The following is a 20,308-nucleotide window of genomic DNA, read 5'->3' on the forward strand; positions in this document are numbered from 1 at the left end:
TTTTGACTGCCTCGTCCTTCCCTTGCTTTGATCTGACACAGCAATGTGCCTTTCTTGAAGGGTACACTGGGATGTAAACTCTAACATATAAAGGTAATTAAACTAAAAAAGAATGTAATCAAATTTCTTTGAACTTTAGAACTTGTAGAACTCTGAATTCCTGCAGCAGCTACATTTTAACCTCCTGATGGCCCAATAAGCTGGAGTTAAGTTACACTGATAGAAAAAACAAGGTGTTTCCAAATTCTTTAACTGTTTTCCTTGTACAATTTGAAGCCAAATCCATTCCAACAAGCTCCTGTGTTACTGAAACACAGGGCTGTTTCTCTAGTCTCCTATTCTTGTTCCAAGCCCTTTTAAGATGGTCTCTAGTTTTTCATTGGTGCAAACAGAATCTGTTTTACAACCATCCCAGAGCTCAATGACATCAAGATAACGACAGCTGGGTGCAAGAATAATCTCCAGCAAGCCCCATCAGAGATGGGGTATGTGATACTCATGGTTCTGATTTTTTTCTTCTTCAGACAGAACAGCCACTACCCAAAACACTCGAGTTCTGAACGCCCTTGCACCTTAAGCAAGATGTTTTAGCTTAAATTCATGTGTTGGGGTATCACAGGTGAGTTTTGGTTTGAACAAACCAGAGAGGATGATTCTGTTGGCCAGAACCTCCTTTCAGACCTTGAAGCTGCAGCCTTATAAAAGCACAGGGGATGCTTGTGACCATTATCAGGCCATTTCATGAGCCTGTCAAGTTGCCATGACCTGGTGAAAACCCTGAACCTTCCACACCATTCCCTGAGTTTTCTCATTTCTTCCATTTCTTAACTTCTAGCATATAAACCTCCAGCTATTTTGTATTTTGTACTTAAAACCACGGGGCACTGTCAGCTTTAAGACAGAAGGAAGATGATTCTTTCTGAAGAATCATTCATTTGCCCACTTCCCAGAAGCCTTCTGCCCTAATCTCAGTAATGGATTCTGCTCACAAGCCAGTGCTCTTCCACCTACTCATTTAGAGCCCTCACTCACTCAATTAAGCCTGTTTTTCTGCACAGCTGCATCAAAGTCCAGTCTCCATCCCCTGTTTTCTACCCCCTGGAAGCCTCTCCCCACCACCCCCAGAGCAGCACACATCTTGGGAAAGGCGTTTGCCAGACTGAATTCCTGAGGATCTCTCAGTTGATGCAATACCAGGAGCCTTCTTGCCACAAACTCCAGACATTCCTTCCTCCAAGGCCTGACATTTAGATGTGCATGCCTGAACAAGTCTCCATAACAATCCCTTCCCTGCTCTCCCCCATTCTCCCACCATCTGAGAGCAATGCTAAAAAAAATACCTTCCACAGAGAAAGGTCAGCACCAAAAAATTATCTTTTTTTTATAGAACAGACTCAATTTTAAGCCTGTTCAGATAGCATCTGAACTAACTTCCCTCCACAGGCCACTCCCTTTTCCACTAAATCTCAGCTGTTTTTATCCCCATCCTCAGCTACTCCCAGAAAGAAAGAATGGGAAGGTTTTAAAAAAAATATCAGAGAGAAAGGCTTGAGTGATGGAGAACAGCATCACACATGCAACAGCACCAGCTTGGCTCAGCACCAAAGACTGACTCTAAAGCAAAGTATTGCTCCCTTCATGTTATCATACTGAACCAGGGACAGGAATTACACTCAGCCCATGCCAAATTGCATTACAATTAGTCACAGCTTTGCAATCTGCTTTGGGAGAGAGGCAGGAGGGAAAAGCATCAGACTTCACATCTGCACTCTCTGGTGTCAGAGAGAGCCATCAGGAGGCAAAGCAGAAGCACAGTGCCCAAAGGCCTCCTGCCACATCCTCCTCCATTCCTGCCCCATCCTGCTCCATCCTCCTCCATCCTGCCCCATTCTCCTCCTCTCCTGCCCTATCCTGCTCCACCCCATCCCATCCCGCTCTATCCAGCCCCATCCCATCCTGGTTCCATTCCTGCCCCATCCACCTCCATTTCTGCTCCATTCCTGCCCCATCCTGCTCCATCCTCCTCCATCCTGCCCCATTCTCCTCCACTCCTGCCCTATCCTGCTCCACCCCATCCCATCCCGCTCTATCCAGCCCCATCCCATCCTGGTTCCATTCCTGCCCCATCCACCTCCATTTCTGCTCCATTCCTGCCCCATCCTGCTCCATCCTCCTCCATTCCTGCCCCATCCTTGCTTTCTTCTGTTCCATCCTACCCCATCCCTCTCCATCCCATCCCACCCCATCCCATCCTGCTCTATCCAGCCCCATCCCATCCTGGTTCCATTCCTGCCCCATCCACCTCCATTTCTGCTCCATTCCTGCCCCATCCTGCTCCATCCTCCTCCATTCCTGCCCCATCCTTGCTTTCTTCTGTCCTCGGGTCCGGACCGGGGGGCCGGGAGCCAGTTCCAGCGGCTGACGATGGCGGCACGGTCTGCTGCCCACCTCCACTCTGCCCTCCGCCTCCTGCAACACACACACACGCTTATTCTCAGGGTGATTTTAATTACACAGCACACAGAAATCCAAAGAGAACTGACAGACAGATCAAAAGCTGCATTCTGGATGGCAGGACTGATACTATCTCACCACTGCTAATAATTACCAAGGAATTACAGACGCGCTGCATTTGTCTGTGCAGAGCAATATTCCAACATCTGCTGGCACCCAGTGACTGAACTCTTCAAAAAAAGTCTCTGGCATCAGTCCCCAAATCCACCTGAACGCAGCTCATACCATGTGGTCACAATTAAACCTCAGTGACAAGTTTCACAACCACCACTGCTGGGGTTTACAACTTGGAGAGGACCAACAGGGCCAACCTTGCACAAGCTGCTCCCTGCAATGGTGTGCTGCAAAGGACAGGGCAGGCAGCAGCAAAGCAACCCTGATTTCTACATCTGATGGATGGACCAAGCAAATAAAGAAGCCAGGAAATAACATCAACTGTCATCAAAACACCCTCAGTCCCTGCTGCTGCACTCCAGGGCAGACAGGAACACAGAGATGGTGAGGAACGGATAAATCCACGGCTTCACTCTCCATGTTAAAAGCCACAGTATCATGAAAATATACCCTAAGCACACTGATTCCTGTGGATAAACATTAAGGCTTCCCAGAAAGGAAGAAAACCCCGACATGGTGTGGAAACAAAGCATCAGCAGAAAGTGCTGACAAATCCAATGTTGCTGCACAAAGCCTTTGCCACATCTGGATGCTTAGCAATTAAGAAATTAATCACAAAGTAAATCCCTTTGCCCATCTCCCCCCCCCCCCCCCTTCTGTGTAGGAATTTTGAACCAGTCAGAGCATGTGGGGCAGGGGAGCCACAGCAATGTCCAGATGTTTCCTCCAAAATCAAACCAGAAAGTCTTCTGCTGAGATTAACCCATTTCAGAGCTGAAACCAGCCACGACAGCAGAAGCAGCACGTGGTAAATGAGGTTTTGTACTGAGGCAGCCCCAGCTGCAAAGATGGGAAGGAGCAGAAATCATCAAGTTCTTCAAAAAATCTGCACCTCCTGGCCCTCTGCTCTGATTCAGGCATAACTGCTACCAAATGCACTTGCCTAAAAATGAAATAAATACAAAAAAGTCCCTGGGTTACTACAAGTCTCAAATCAACTAATAGAAATACCCTGAAAAGGAGGAGTTGGTTGCTTCAAACTGCAAGTGAAACCCCTGCATTTAGAACAAGGCACGTTATCCGTATTCCTGGTGGAGCTCTGGCTGCCCCTGCAGAGCCGGTGTAGATGAGGCAACATGAAGATTTTTGTTCCCACAAAAGAGGCAAGAGCATCCGCTGCCTTCTGCCCTCCCAGCCTTCTCCAAAACACCTTCAGGGGTTCAAGCCCTTCCCTCTGCAATATCTCCCTGTGTAAAGCCAGATTTCAGCAGTTTGCTCTCTGGGGAGCCACAGAGCCCTGGGAATTTTTAGAAGTAAGTTTTTAGAATCAAATGCTGCTGAGAGTACACCCGAAGTGCCAATTCCCAAAGTTTGCCTCTCCCAACATTACAAAGCACCTCTCTGCCTGCTGGAACACTGGCCTGTGCTGATAAATACAGCCTATTCTTTTGCTCAGATTACACAGAAATTAAGTATGAAAAGAATAGTTTAAAATCCATTTAGTTTCTTAAGTGACACGGCAGCACAAGCAGCAGCAGACCTGCTCCTCACCTTAAAATCAGGACACATCCTACCCCAGAAAAACCCACTGGATTTGAACCAAAAATAACCCAAGAAAGCGAAACACAGTAATGTACACTTCATCCTCTGACACCCTGCGGCAGCACTGGAGGAGGGGAAGAGCAGAATGATGGCTCAGCCACACTTTCCAAAACAGCACCGAGTGTAGTGGCTCTATATTTAGAACTGAGCCTTTCCCAGCTCGGTCCCACCCTTCCCTGCGAGGTGCTGGCAGCAACATCATGGGATGGATGTTCCCTCATGGGGATCAGCTCTGGGACAAGGACCCACGGACATTCCTCAGCTTTAATGCCTCTACAAGCATTTGTGAAAATGATTCTTTTCTCACCTAGAATTAGAAAGGAACAACCATGCACAACATAGAGTGTGATGTCCTGCAGTGACCACTGGGGATCTGAAACCTCCACTTGCTCTGGGGGAGAGGAAAACCCTGAAAACCCTCTCCTTTCTGTCTAAATCTGAACAGAGTCTACAAGGAAAATGGAGAGGGATTTTTCACAAGGGCACGGAGTGACAGGACAAGGGGGAATGGCTTCAAAGTGATAGAGGGAAGGGTTACATTGGATATTGGGAAGAAATGCCTCCCTGTGAGGGTGGTTACACCCTGGCACAGGGATCACTTAATTCCATCCCCTGCCATGGCAGGGACACTTTCCACTGTCCCAGGCTGCTCCAAGCACTGTCCAGCCTGGCCTTGGGCACTGCCAGGGATCCAGGGGCAGCCACAGCTGCTCTGGGCACCCTGTGCCAGGGCTTCTCATCCTCCCAGGGAAGGATTTCTCCCCAATATCCAATCTCAGTCTCAGTTTCAAGTCCCTCAGGCAGCCCATCCGCCCACCAGCCCATGCTGCTTTCTGCTGAGTCCATGCAGCTGAATTCCAACCAGGCAGACAGAGACAGCCCCAACAAACGGAGGGAATTAGAGATTAGCAGACTTATTTTTCACCAGGAGACTGCCCTACTAAAGGCCCTGCTGCAAAGTGAGCAGAGCAGGCCCACCAGCTGCTGCCAAACCATCCTGGTAATGACATGGAGCAGCACAGACAAATGGAGCTAGAGCTGATTTCAGATCAGAAAAAAGTTACAGGCTGGAGGGGAGCTACATTATCAGATCCACTTCTAGGAATCAGCAGAATGAATGAGAAACAGCCACTGGGGTCTGGAGAGAGATTGTTTCTGCCACTCCAAGCACCTGAGCAAACCCAAACCATCTTGATGTTAAATGAGGAATAACAGGTCACGCTGCAAGAAACAGTCGATGCCAGAAGAGAGAGAAACACAGCACAGAAACCCTGAGAAGCTCTGCAGGCAGCCAAGCAGGCTGAGAGCTGAACAGCCATGGGAGGGGTTCATTGGGAACCAGAGAATGCCTTTGGCACTGATGCCAGGAGGTGGCACAGCCCAGGGCAGCTCCCAGAGCTCGGACACTCACAGATTAATGCCACAACGTGAGGCAATAAACTCCAGCTTTCCAGGCACTCCCCATATGGTTCCCCTCCTCCACTGTGTACTGGTGTATTCCCAGGGGCTCTGCTGTCCCCTGGAATGCAGTCACCTTCCAGTGCAGAGGCCACGCTGTGTTTACTCTCCTCTTTCCTGCACAGCTTTGGACAGAAGAAATCATGTGAGAGTGATTTGAGACTTTCCCCCAGGGACACCCAGCTCAGCCTCCCTCACCTTCCACAGGCAAACTGGGAATATTTCAGCCCTTTCCACAGAGGAGCCTCACTGTGGCACTGGGACAGAGCCCAGAAGGTACAGGATGGGACCTTTCTTCAATAAGACAACCAATTCAGTTGCTACTTTCTACTTTGCTCATGTCCCTATACATTCTTCACATTCATTCTTCAGCTTTTATATTATTATTATTAATCATCAATGCAAAACCAGATCAGCGTGTGGAGCAAGAGTTAAAGCTCTGCCAAAAACCCACTCTCATGATGACTCTGAGGGAGGAAGAGAAAACCCCACAAGGCTCGAGAACAATCTCATTAGCTGATCGTAACATTTCTGCCTGCAAAGAAGCCAAAGTGAACAATTTGTTCAGCTGAACACCCGCCCCCACCCCTGGACAGAACCATCAGCTTTGAAGGGTTCTTTATTCCCAGCATGTGCTCGGCACTCTGCTCAATCTCCTTCCAACCTCCCCTTGGCTCATTCATTCCCATATTCACACAAACCCAGGACCTCCACAGGCTGGGAGTAAAGACTTATTCCCACTGAAAAGCCCCCACTGCTCAGGGAAAACTTGGGAGGACAAATCCTAAACCATGAGCAGGGCTAAGCCAAGCTCCTGCCCCAAGACAGAAGTGCCCAGTTTCTCAGCAGTAAACTAAAAATCACTGTTTTATTTGCCTGCTGTTTGCAGCTCAGACAGCACTGCTGGCTGTGAATCAGCACCTGCACAAACTGTGCCACCAGCCCTCACTGGGGTGTGCAATGGAGTCAAGGTCCTGAGCAGAGCAGCTCCAGAGCACTGCCCAAGGCTGGACCAGACGGTCTCAGAGGGCTTTTCTAACTGAAAGGACTGCAGGACTCCGTGAAGGTGGAACTCCACAGCCCCAGGTGCTACACCAGGCTGGTGACACAGCATCCCATCCCATCCACCCAGGCCTCGGGGTCGGGATCCTGCCCGGAGCACCAGGGTGACTCACGGGGACACTGAGTCACGCCTGCCTGTGCTGGCCTTCCCCAGCCTGTCCACAATCCTTGTGCAGACACTGAACCTCGAGAGGACAGGCAGCAGCTCCCACCAAGGCCTGGAAATGGCAGAACGCTATCTCTGAAGTTCTTCTGTGCTGTTTCAAATCCAAGTGCCCCACATCTTTACACCATGACATTTATGCACTGCCCCGAGCATTTATTCAGCTGACTGTCTGAAAAACAGCCATTCCCAGCTCCAGCTGCTCTTGAGCCCTCAGCAGCAACAATTGTTCTGTGACAATAGCCAAAAATCAGGATTTTATTCTTGCAGCTATGCTAACACAAGTACTTTGGGCCACGTCTGAGCTCTGCTTAGCACCCACGGACAAAGGTGTGAGGAGACAAGGGGAAGGTGCAGGACAGGAGGTTGGATCAGAAGTGTGGTCACCACGAGCTGCCTGTTACACCAGGAAAACCATCTCTCCAGAGGCTCAGCAGAGCAGTCAGCTGAAAAATACCATGTTTTAAGGGAATTTATTGGGCCCATTTTTCAGTAGAGTTCTCCACACACGCTCATGGGCACTGAGGCAGGCAGGGCAGAGCAGCTTGAACCGTCTGTGTGCAGACTCTGATCACCATCACTCCAGAAATTAAGGCAGTTTCTTAGCCCCTTGCAGCTAAATCCAGGAATGAGAAGGTGACACTATACAAGGCACCAAGGTTTGCTCCAACTGTGTTCAGTTCATTTAAGGGAATTTTTCCCTTAAAGCTCTGGTTAAGATGCCAATCTCAACATCACAAACTGAACGAAGAACGCCCACTTTTTCCTCAAAATGCCTAAAATACAATTGCTCAAGCTCACAACAAACATCTTCCAGGAGCATATCCTTCTTTTTGCTGAGAAGGATATCAATATTATAATTTTGCTTTATCAATGTTATAATTTTGCTTATAGCAGCTTCCCAGTAGATCTGGGTTGCACAGGAGAATCATTACCTTTCTTAGACCCAGATTTTTCACTAGGAATTAAAATTCTTCTACAAGAAAGCACAAAGTGGCAGAAGCACAAAGCCAATGGAAATTGTGCTTTTCAGTTTTTTCTCCTCTTCACATTAAAGGTAGGATCTCACCAAGAGACTTATAACTTTCTTCTGGCAAATTCAGGACCTGAGGGCCAGTGACTCCTGTTCACTAAGAGGATACAGCAAGCGATGACAGAGGTTTGACATCATGAGCACAACCAGCAATAACCACAAGCCATTACCTTGAATATTGTACTTCTATCCTAAAGCTCAGCTTGCTGCCAAAGCAAAGCCCCAGCAGAGCAAAGGAGAAACTTCCCAGCTCCTGGTCTCCCTTCAGCTCCATGAGATCACCTCACTTGGCAGCATGGGACGATGTGACTTTCTGGATTGCTGGAAAACAAGCTTCCCTGAGAACAACACCATTAAAACATCAAAGAAGAGAAGGAAGGGGGTGTTCAGTGTTCTAAGCTCTTCAAACAAAACTAAGCACAACAGAGAGGAGACAATTACAGCACAGAGTAAACTGTTTGAGAAGTTCTTACACTTGTTCCACAGCAAAGCCCTTTGTATGCAGCAAACAGAGGAGTTTGGTGTCCAAGTGGGGGAGCGCTCGCTGCAGCCCATTAGTGCCACAGTCCCCGGGGAACAAGAATAGAGACTATGCAAATCAGGATCCATTGTTAAAAGGGAAAATTTATTTCACATTCCTGAGCAGCAGTGTTCCTGGAGCATAACAATTGGAGAGGCCCTTCTGCTGAGCACGGCACATTTTTATGCTCCACAGTAAATCAATATTCCATAATACAGAAACCACAGAAATTACAGCCAGGGTGAGGATGGCAGGCCCGAGCTTTGGTGAGCAGCACCAACACAACACTCTATCAGAACAGGACTTATCTGGGACCTGCTTTCATTGTTCAGGAGAGTTACTGAAGGCAGAATTTATGGAATGATTCTCCAGGATGTTAAACCTTCCAGCTCATGTCATAAGGTGAACGGCACCAACAAAGGTGTTTCCTGACTGTGCTGCTCTCAACTCGATCTGAACAAGTGCCACTACACTTGTCTCAGTGTCCTGAACCTTCCCCACTCGGGCAGCACCAGCAAAACAATCTCACAATGAGATAGCCCAGAAAAAAGTGGAGTTAATCTCAAAGCAAAGAACTCTTCCTTGCAAGAGGAGAATTGATTACTCCTTCAGTATTTACCAAACTTCCCAACAACAGAGCTCACTGCACACTGACAAAGGATGCAGAAACTTGTTTTCAACTCAGCCACTTCTGATCACTGTCACTCCAGGATGGAAGCGAGCAGGGCAACAAATAAAACCTGCTTTCATTTTCCTCTTGGTTTATCTCACAGGAGATAGAGCCTTCCTCTCAGCCCCCACCCAGTGCACCCAGTAAACACTGACAGAGGAGTGAGTAGCACTGGATACTCCCATCTCTCCAGGCATGAAAAAGCAGCTTCAGTCTCTTCAATTCTCATTATGCAGCCGTTAAGACCTGAGGTCAAAGGGTGTTTTGTCATGGCTCATGGGGACCAGGGGGGCTTTTGTTTAACTCCACAGGTTCTGCAGCCCAAGATCAAAATGAAACTTCAGGATAAGTGATTACACTGAAACAGGCTCAGCTCGAGGCCTGGGAAATTTCTGCACTGCTGGGATGACCTCACCCTCCTTATCTGCTCTTTCATGTCCTGGGAGGAAGAGGAGAGAGCTCTGCAAACACGTCTGCAAATGCAGAATTCCGACATTGTTTTCCTGAACACAGCTCTGAGATCACAAAATTACACTCTGCTCTCTACCTGCAACGCAAAAGCTCTAAACCCTTCTCACAGAAGTCTCCTAAAAAGTTTTTTTTTCCAGTTTTCCTCACAGTACATTAGAGCAAGGAGGATTTCAAGCTCACACAAAGGCATCAATCAAGAAGTCCAGAGACTTTTTGACTCCCCATCTCTGGAAATGTTCAAGGTCTGGGACTTGGAGCAACCTGGTCTAGTGGGAGGTGTCCCTGCCCATGACAGGGGGATGACAATGGATAAGTTTTAAAGTTCCTTTCAACCCAAACCATTCTATGATTCTAAAAAATACATTTGTTTGAACCATGTAATGACATCAAGACAAACCAGGTAGAAGCCAGGGAAGATTTCCAGTAGGAGCAGAAGTTCTCAGCAGGGCCAAACATGACTGAAATGGGCTGGGCTTGGAGTAAGGGAGAATACATAGTGGATTTTAGGGGACAAAGCAGCACAGAAACATCAATGCAGAGCTGCATCAGAGGTATGAATTCACCAAGCAGGTGCAGTCCCAAGGCTCCTTGCCTTCCAGGGGAGCAGCAGTCTGCTTCTCAGCCTTTGGGAGAGCACTGGGAGCAAGTTCCACGAGTGCAACCCCAGCTCAGGCCCACTCACTCACTCAAGGGCTTGCCCTGATTTCCAAGCCCTCAATCCCAGCAGCTTCAGAGTCATAGGAAAAATGAGATTTCCTTTTCTTTTTTGGCTTGAAGCATGCGGAGGTCATCCCTGTTCAAAGCAACAGAACACCATTTAAATAGAACACCCAGTGATGCAGATATTCTCCATGGTGCTGTGCTCTGCTCCTCTGCAGCCCCTCTTAGCACAAGTCCCTACCCCAGCCTCTCCCAATGCAGTTCCCAGCAAAGATCACCTCTTCAGTCTAAATCAGAGCAAGAATAAAGCTACACATCAATATTAAATCTGAAGGTCATTTAGTCAAGGGAAGGGGCAGCCGTGCTATTTCTGGCACCAGTCCAAGGAAAGTTTCCTCTCTCAACCCAAAGAGCCATTCCAGTTAACACAGAAATAACACATTTCTGGCCTCCAAGCCCTTTATCTAAGAAATGGGATAATATAATCCTGGCTGAAGGACTGCTGTATAGTACAGGAGCATGGAAAAAGTCCAAAGAGAAATGGAAAGGGACTGATGTGAGTCATGCTGTGCTGGGTTTTGCCTGGAGCCAGAGAAACACGGTGGGAAGGGGCCATGGCGCATGGGGATGGCATGGGCAGGGAGAAGGGCAGCTGCTCCCAGGCACTCAGCTGTGGGCAGGCAGCACCAGAGGCAGCACATCAGAAGGTATAAATGATGGACTTAGCAATTGTGTTCCACTGCAAAGATGCAGAAAGGTTTCATGGCACTGGATCAAATCTGAGACCGACATCCCTGGGGATGCAGGGGGAGCTGCTGGTTTGGGGCAGGTGAAGTGGGGGCACAGGAGAAAGGAGCTCTGCCCAGAGCTCTGTCCTGGGGGTGGCTGGAGATGGCCAAAATAAGGCTGTGAAAATCCAGTTGTATTTCCATGAGAAGAAAGGAACAATCTGCATTGTTCGGCCACGTGAAACCCCTTTTATCAGCAACGCTGTGGCACACAAAGGACTGAAGAAACACTGGATTCAAACATCAAATGGGAGCCACAAAAGAGCATCTCTGCTTTCTAAGAAAGGGCTGAGCTCTGACCAGGTCGAAGAATCTTCCAGAAGAGCAACTCTGGCCTCTAATGAAGGGTTTTCAGGGAGCTTCCCATCTCATCTGCATTCAACCACCAGCACAGGGTGTCACTTCCCTCCACTCCTCATCACAGCTTTGGCACCAATGGCTGTCTGTCAATTTCTCGTGCATTCCTGGCTCCTTTATCAAGTTTTCCATCATTTAATGAATCTCATTTAATAAATCTGCAAATCCCTCTGCACTGTCCCAGAGAGCACAGTTTAACAGCCACTATTTCAGCCTGAACTACCTTCTGAATGTGTTTGCCAGAAACAATTTCAAACCCCAGCAGTTTGTGGACAGTAGAGAGGAGGAGTATTTCACCCAACACATGGCAGAGGTGGCACAGGCTGGAGGCTGGAGTTGAACAACAAACGTTGGGTGATTTACTAGGAAGTGATGGAGACAAAAAGGAGCCACTTGGCAACTCCTCTGAGGGCTGCAGCTGATGCTGTGGGTCCCACCCTGGCAGGGGCCCTGCCTTTGGGACAGGTGGCTGGGGGAGGACAGGGGAGCTCAGCTCCTGCCAGAGCCCCACCTGTGCCCTGCTCTGCTGCCCTGCTGCCAAAGCATCCTTCAACACAACCCAATGCCCTGTGAAACAAGGGCCTCCCCCAAACAGAGCTGCAGCCACAGGAGGCCTCTGCTGCTCACTGTGGGCTGACAAAGGCCTTAATGTTTAAACTTACAGATACCCTATTTACTGTGCTGAAAAAGAGCAGGGAGTAATTCAAACCCTGGGAGCACAGGAGCCTTGGAGGGGGAAGGAAGAGGGATCTGGGTGAGTCTGCAGAGCTGGGGTGGCCGATGCTCACAGACTGAATGCTGGGATTTGGATATGACCCATCCAAATCACAGATCCTGTTTGCTGCACAAGACCCTCAGGGAGCCCCCAGGACGAGGACAGCCCTGCCAATGCCACGTCCTCAAGGACTCCTTGCAGAAGGGTTACAGAGTGACTTTGGATGATGAACTCTGGAGAGTCCAAGTACATGAAGTCCCATGTGTGCACATGCACTTCTCCTACAGAGCCAAAAGGCACTGTCCCACAAGAGAGAACACAGAACTACCACTGAGAGCACAGTTAAGGGTTAACTGCAGGTAGGCTCCAAGGAGGAAATCCACATCTGACCTGGGAGAAAAGCAAAGAACAAACAAAAAGGAAGAAAAGCAAGAAGCTGATAGCAGAGTCCATGTTTGTATACCCGTGGAGGGAATCTAATTCTTATTTCCTACATCACAAAGGAAGCCCTTCCCTCAGGGAATAGGACACTGCTGAGGTGGAATCCCAACTGAGGGCTCTCATCCATCTTCTGCAACACGGCAGAGCAGGGGGGGAAGAATAAAGTCTTAGAGTTTAAAAGGCCCAAAGCTGGGCCCCCAGTCCCACTCTGCTAATTCCCTGCTCCATCACAGATTTGCTGTTTGATCCTGGCCATGGTACTTGACATCTTTTTCTCATCTATTAAATGGCCAGAGGAGTTCTGGCTCACGGTCAAGAGGCTCTGTTATCTGTGGGGTATTTATTGTCCCAGGCACAGGATCACTTTAGAGTGGAATGGTTTTAGCATCACAGAAGACATTCCACTGTAACCATCAATTTACTACCTTCTCTCTTTTAATTAATTAAACACTTGCCAAAGAGGCTCCCTCTGATCAGGCCCACACTCGCTCCCAGGCACAGGGGAGGTGGGTGAAGAAAAGCAGAACAAAGGGAGGGTTTTCACCTTGTGGCATCTCTGATCCTACAGCTGCCCTCCCCCTCCACATTGCCAGGCTCTTCTGGAGCAAAATATGTGTCACAGACACACACACAAATTTAGGAGTGATTATATGGGTTTCATTTCATTTACTGAGATTAAAAGCAAGGGGTCAGCTGCAGGTTAACAATCCACTCATGTAGTAACTCTGTTGTTTGGGCTTTTTATTAGTTTAGCTACATGAGGCATCTTCAATGTGAATTTGGGGAGCAGGACTGAGCAGCTGTTCCCATGTTACAAATGTTACACCCTCCTGAATGCTTCCTCCTTCTCTCCCTGCAGCTCAGGCTCTTCCCAGAGACTCTGGCTATTCCCTAAAGCTGGGGAAAGGACACGCTGTGTTCAGCAATTCTTTTTGTCCCCTTGTGCTCCATTTTCTTTCTTCAATGTCTCAAAAAAAAAAAAGGAAGAAAAAACAAACCACAAACAAAACTCAAAAAGCTACAGCTATTTCTCCCCTTTAGTAATCCTGAATATATTTATTATCATGTCTGACCTACAAAAGAAAACACGACCTGATCTACAGAAGCCTGCATCAAGCGTTATTTTGCCTTTTTGCTGTTTTGTTTTTAAAACCCACCCTTCCCCCAAAGCTCTGATTTTGCAGCAGTTGAGACTGGACAAACACTTCGGAAGGAAGTGGCAGAATTTCCTAGATGTATCTGCTGAGAAAGCCTCTACCCAGAGGCACCAGGGAAACTGAGGAGGTTTTCAGAACGCTGCCATCCCTTCACAGCCACCTCTGCCTGTGGAACATTCAATTCTGGGCAAAATAAATGAGGCTGGACAGGAGCAACCTGGTCTAGTGGAGATGGTGTCCCTGCCATGGCAGGGGGTGGAAGGGGATGATCTTTAAGGTCCTCCCAGCCCAAACCATTCCAGGATTCCCCAAAAGCAGGCCCACCCACACTGTGTCTCATCCCACTGCTCCCAGAGCTTGCTCCTGGGCTGAGTTTGAGACCAGCTGCAGCAAATCCAAGCAGTAATCCTCGCACATGAGGAAGGAGAGAACCCCAGGGCAGGAGCTGAGGCTGCTGCTGCCCTCGACAGGTGTGGAGGCAGAACCTGGATGGGTGACAGGGCCTCAATGAGCCCCTTCATGCCCGGCAGTTCTGGGACAATGAAACCTCTGTCCAAAGCCTCGGAAATAAAGTTCCTCTTTGTGAGAGTTGAACTCTGACAAGCAAGAGCTGCAACCCAAACCCGACTCCACCTTCTGCCAGGACTCAGACAAATCCCAACCTCTGAGGTTTGTGCTGTGTCCTGCCTTGCCATGACCAGAAAAATTCTCTGCACAGCCCCAGTTTAAAACCACTGAGGTGTCACTTGGGACAAGACCAGAGACACCCACTGATCCCAATGGATTGGAGCTGACAAACTGAACAAAGGGGAACAGGAAATAAGTCTGGTCACAATTCCAACACTCCTCTGCAGCCACTGCAAAAGAGGTTGTGCAAACATATTTCATAAATAGGTCAGAGAAATGAAAAAGCAGATGACAGACAGATGGCACAGCGAAAGATGACGAGGAGGAAGAAGGGGGCAAGACCATCTGAGCCAAGAGAGGAGCAGCCAAGGAATTCTTCAATGAAATCCCAGTTGGATTAAACAGCTCCATGCTCCAAACTCTACAAAACGTGAAACACAAATAGGAAGTCCACTTTATTTTGGATAAGGATCCCCATACATGGAAATCACATCTCCAAGCAGCAGATGCTGTTCACCTTCCAGCACCTCAAATTCAGGTCATTCCTGGGAATGGAGCCAAAGTGCACTGGTAATTAGGGTCTAAAGGACAGCATGAATTACACCAGCTTCAATGCTAGCAAAGCTCCCACAAGCACCAACACAACCTTTGTACAAACTTTACAAGAAAACCATCACCTGGTGTGTGTTAAAGGAAATTGTCGTACCAGAACATTTAGTGATCTATCAGACTTCATCTCATCTGCAGACATGAATCCCAGAATGGTTTGGGTTGGAAGAGACCTCAAACCTCATCCAGTGCCACCCCTGCCATGGGCAAGGACACCTCCCAGTGTCCCAGGCTGCTCCAAGCCCCAGTGTCCAACCTGGCCTGGAACACTTCAGGGATGGGGCAGCCACAATAAACCCCTCTCATGGCAGAACCACACGTGTCAGAACTGCAACACACTTCAGTACTTTCTGTACACATTAAGTTTCTCCACGTCTAAAACTCCACATATGTAACATAAAATGTGTTTAAATGCTTAAAGATAACTCTCTTTGAAAAAATCTTCGGTACTCGACAGGTTCTTGACCAAGCCATCAGCATGGTTCTCACCCACAGAGCACACAAACCACGTCCCAGATGATGAGCAACTGAAAGGACAGACCAGGAACAGGAGGCATTTTGAGTAGTTTCTGCAAAACAAAAATCTAAATAAACCTTGATTGAAGGAACAAAAAGTAGTGAGACGCATCACTGACAGCAAGATGGTTCACTGGTACTGACAGCAAAAGAGAGCATGAAAACACACTTAACACTTCTGACTGTATGCAGCTGACACGAAAGAATATAGGGCAGAATTACAGTATTGGAATTTATGGGTTTTTTAAAAGATAGAGAGAAAAATGAGTTTGGATCACTGAGGAAAAGCACAGTTGGATTACACCACTAAGAAGCCTTCTTTAAAAAAGAAGGGAGGGGTGGTAAATGATCAATCAACAAGCCAGAAAATTTTAAGTGAAGTTTTAAGTAAATGAGAACAGATTTTAAAAGCCATCACAACTCCAGTTCAAATTCAGGCTCTGTTCAGATGGCAAGAGGCTACAAGATCACACCCACAAGAATCTCTATTTGCTCCATGGCTTCCCAATCCAACAGACAAGGGAGGAAACAAGAATTGATGCCTGCAAAATCAACCAAAGCAGGAAAAGAATTATTCTGCAAATCCATTCCAGCTCAAGCAAACAAGCCTTTACTCAGCTCAATCAGCCTCCACAGTGATGTCTTCTCACATAAATGATCTCATCTGGCCTTATGATCCAAGGCAAAAACAAGTATTCCTGACACCAGCTCTCTGAGCTTGCTTTCTTTCTTTTCCTGCCAGTTCTCTCAGGATCATTTTGTCTTCTCCCAGCAGTGTTTCTGTCCCATTGCCCAAGGCCCTGCACCACTCCATCCATGTCCTTCTAGGCTCCTTCCAGGCCAGCAGCTGGAAGATCAAGACACACTGTCCACACACACCATGTCCTTGTTCAGGAGAATTTAAGCACAAAATATTTTCAGTCCCAGCAAAGTGCCCCAGCCATCAGCACCCAGCAAGTACTTACAGCATTCAAACACTCAGCCCTGCTCATTTGGATGTGGTTGAAAGAGTCAAGTGTGTGGATCACTTCATGGAACCAGCCCCATTGTGACAACCAGAGCTCAGCTCTGCACCCACAGCCGGCAGGGAGGAGGCTCTGGACACAAACACCTTTCAAGAGATGTTCAGGCACAGCCAGAAGGTGCATCTGCCCCTCCAAACTGGAAATCCTGCTGGAAGGGGATGTGGAGCTCACACCTGCTTCACACATTATTCAGAGGACAATAAAGAAACTAATTATGTTTAGAAAGTCACAAGTTATTTATAGCATGACAGCAAATTTGTTGCCAGGAGAGCTTCAAGCAGGTCAGGGTTACAGTCCTACAGTCACCCGCACAGGGCATCTAAAATACCTGGGCTGGCCTACACTTGAAATAAAACCGAGTTCAAACACAGCCAGGGCCTTAAAAGCAATCCTCCAGCACGTATTTGCTAAAAATCTTAATGGAAACATCATTTAAAGACCTTTATCAGAAGAGACAGAGATAAGGGTCATGTAACCTGTGGGAGTCTGATTTATTACAGGTGAGCTAAGCAAGGAGACATTCAAACACATAATTAGAAAACAGGGAGGTGGAACAGACTCAGAACAAGCACCTTCTCTTGCAGCAATGCCAGTTCTTCACCACAGCTCCAGGCGAGTCACCCTCCCAACATCCCAGTCAAAACTCTGAATCACACACTGAGACAAGAGCAAACAAGGAAAGTGTCCAGCCCCCCATTCACTAGGGAATCTGATTACTCAGATTGTCCTGCAGCTAATGGAAAAAGAGACACAGTGTGACAGAGGTGACACAGCCAGACCTGCAAAATCAGTGCTCAGTTTTCCCTCCAGCACCCGCAGAGCAACCCATCACCAGCATCTGCCTCCCGCCCTTTCTGCTGCTCACTCTGTTGACAAAACCCAAAGCCTTTTAAGATGTATTTAGTAACAACTGAACTGTTTTTTTTTTAAAGAAAAGTTAGGCCTCTGTTGATTTCACAGGGCAGGACAGGCTGCACCCATCTTCAGTTGTTCTTACAGAAAATGTGTGCAGAAACATTTTCTAACTGCAGCAGTGGAGCATCTCTGCATTTGCTCTCCATGCACTTCACAAAGCTACAGAAAGAGGGGCAAAAGTGAGGGAATGGGGGGATTTAATAAACATCAAAATTCATCAAGCAGAAATTCTGTTCAATCACCCACTATTCTGTGATGAAGAGAGCTGACCATGTTTGTTTCATCTTCCCATGCCTGTCTCAAGACAAAGTGGATAAATACTGGGGCAGTGAGTAAAATCTGTGACCCTTCCTTCTGTGTTTCAATGCTTCTCCTGGATATATTCTTCTTTTATAGGACAACATCTTCTACTTCATCACTGAGAAACCAAGAAACTAATTGCTTCAAAACAGCAAAGAATTCCAGAGTAACTGTTCCAGACTTTACAACGCTGGTGGGAATAAATCCTCAGTGAATATGGCTTCAAAAAGTACCCTGTGCCCTCTCTTCCTCTTTCAGCTCGCTAAAATAAGACTTAAGAGGAAATCTGCCAAGACACCAAAGAAAAAGGCCACCTCTTCTGCTAAGGGAACTAAGGGAAGCAACAATAACCCTCAGCAAAAGCACAAAGATAACGGTTTTTCAAGCTGCACCACAATCTGAGGGAGCCAGGAATGGTTCTCAAGGACTTTAACACCCCGTGATGTGTCCTTCTGCCCTGGGAATGACAGCAGCTCCAAGCTGCCCAATCCCCCCACACAAAACAGCAGAGGGCCTCTGCAGGTCCTGACAGAAGTATCTGCAGAGTAACTGAAATTTAAAATATTTTAAAACAAAAGTAATTTAAAAAATAAAATTAAGAAAAGAAAAAAGGAAAAAGCTGTGGCTGCCCCTGGATCCCTGGCAGCGTCCAAGGCCATGCTGGAGAGAGTTTGGAGCAGTCTGGGATAATGGAAGGTGTCCCTGCCATGGCAGGGGTGGCACTGCATGAGCTTTAAGGTCCCTGCCTATCCAAACCAGTCTGGGATTTTTTTTTATTCTATAATTGTGTTTCCTTCAACCATTCAGCTCACCTAATTCTGCCCTTTGCCTGACTAGATTAAGTAATTACCAGCGGTATGGCAGCAATGGGAGGACAGTGGTTTCTGGAACATGGAATTATGCCAGAAAAGCTTTGGGATCCAGTTCCCAAGCAGAGGGAGTGGAAGCTCACTGCTGCCTCATTTCACAGCAATGACATCAGCCTGAGCTCTCTGGAAATCTGAAGCCTCTCTCCAGGAGGATGGATCGGTGCTGGGCTCAGAGTGGTCACGGGGCTGCTGAGCACATCAGGTGATTCACACACAAAAGGGATTTCAGTCTTCCTCCACCACCCAGGGGAACCACCAGCAGCTATTTATTTATATAGCAGACAAGAGGGATTTATATCATATATGTTAGCGTGTATATATATATATAATTATTATATATATAATATAATGTCTCTCACGCCTGAGTAAATGTCACCTAGAAAAGTTTAAGGCTTAACTGCCAGGTTAGTTCATGTTTGTGCAGTGCTTTCAAGATTAAAACACTCTGTGTGCTAAGCATTATCATCAAGTCTAAGAAGGGCAGACTTGGCTCTAGGAGAGATACTAGAATTACATCCACACAAATTAAAGCATTTGGATTCTTTCCAGAGCAGATCACTCCGATTTTGTCTTTCTGCTTGTCAGTACACAGCTCCACAAATGTCTGCTCTTTGGAGACATGGGACAGAAATCCACAGTGTCAAGTTCCTAAAGGCAAATAATATCAAAAACCATTCCTAAATGGCAGAAGATTATCCTCAAAACAAGGAAAAAAAGCAGCCTCACTTTTGTCATGGGATACCCACAGAGCTTGAAAAGTCTCAACTTTAAGGCCCATAAAATTTTTCTGACCTTCACAGTGAGACACCAAACCCCATCAATGAGAAACTTTAAGCGAAAGAAAAGATCTAAAAGGTTCAACCAAAGTATTATATATAAACACTGAACATTTATATAAATATTTATGTGTAGTAAGTTCCAAAACGAGATTCAGGCAAGAAGCAATCAAATAAGCTTCCAAGTTTCCACAAAAAGCATGGCAGTCTCATGGAAAGCCACAGCAAGTGGCTTCAACCAAACACCCAGCTCAGGTCTCACTCCTCCTATCTGAACAAGTCTCTCTGTATTGTGCTGGCAGTTTCTGGAACAGAGTTTAGTCTTTAATCAAAGTTTATTTTCCTCTTGCAGAACACTGAGTACTCACATATCAAAAGCCTTGACAAAATTCCTAGGGCTTCACATTTTTCTTTACTCCTAATGAAAACCAGCCTGGCTGGAGCTGTGAATCTTGTCCTTGTTACTGTGATTCCCAAATTTTGGGATATGGAGCTGCTGCTCTGGGTGCCCTGGGGAGCATCTGGGCACCCCTGGGGTGGCTCTCATCTACCCCAAAGCAGCAGCAAGGGTAGGTGAGATCCCTCTGTGTAAAATGCAGCAGGGCAGCTGGAAGGCTGCAACCCAATTTATCTCCCCACAAGTGTTTTGCATATTTGAACCCCAAGCTTGTGATTCAGGCCCTTACTATGGACAAAAAGGAGCCATCCTTGGCCTCATGAGAATAAAAAGATGCTCAAGTATTTGCAATCACAGCAAAAAGAAATAGCTGCTGAGGCCACAAACCCCAGCTGCAAGAGTCACTGAGAGATGTATTAACACTGATTTTCCCAGAAAGGTGCGGACTAGTGAAGAATGTGACAGCTTTTATACATTCTCACATGCAAGAGAGACATCCAAGTGCTCAAGGTATCATTTAAGCATGGTTCTGTATGAAACAGCTTCATC

At 47.2% G+C, this 20,308-nt stretch overlaps 1 protein-coding gene across 1 annotated transcript in view; it reads right to left on the reverse strand.

Moving 5' to 3' along the window:
* KANSL1 (KAT8 regulatory NSL complex subunit 1) overlaps nucleotides 1-20,308 on the reverse strand; it is a 59,452-nt gene that overhangs the window by 19,956 nt on the left and 19,188 nt on the right. The window contains 1 exon segment of the mRNA XM_031064384.1: nucleotides 2,368-2,469. Within this exon segment, the coding sequence (XP_030920244.1) occupies nucleotides 2,368-2,469 (102 nt within the window).

The sequence above is a fragment of the Geospiza fortis genome, unplaced genomic scaffold, assembly GCF_000277835.1.
Source record: "Geospiza fortis unplaced genomic scaffold, GeoFor_1.0 scaffold344, whole genome shotgun sequence".
In the NCBI taxonomy this organism is placed as follows: domain Eukaryota; kingdom Metazoa; phylum Chordata; class Aves; order Passeriformes; family Thraupidae; genus Geospiza; species Geospiza fortis.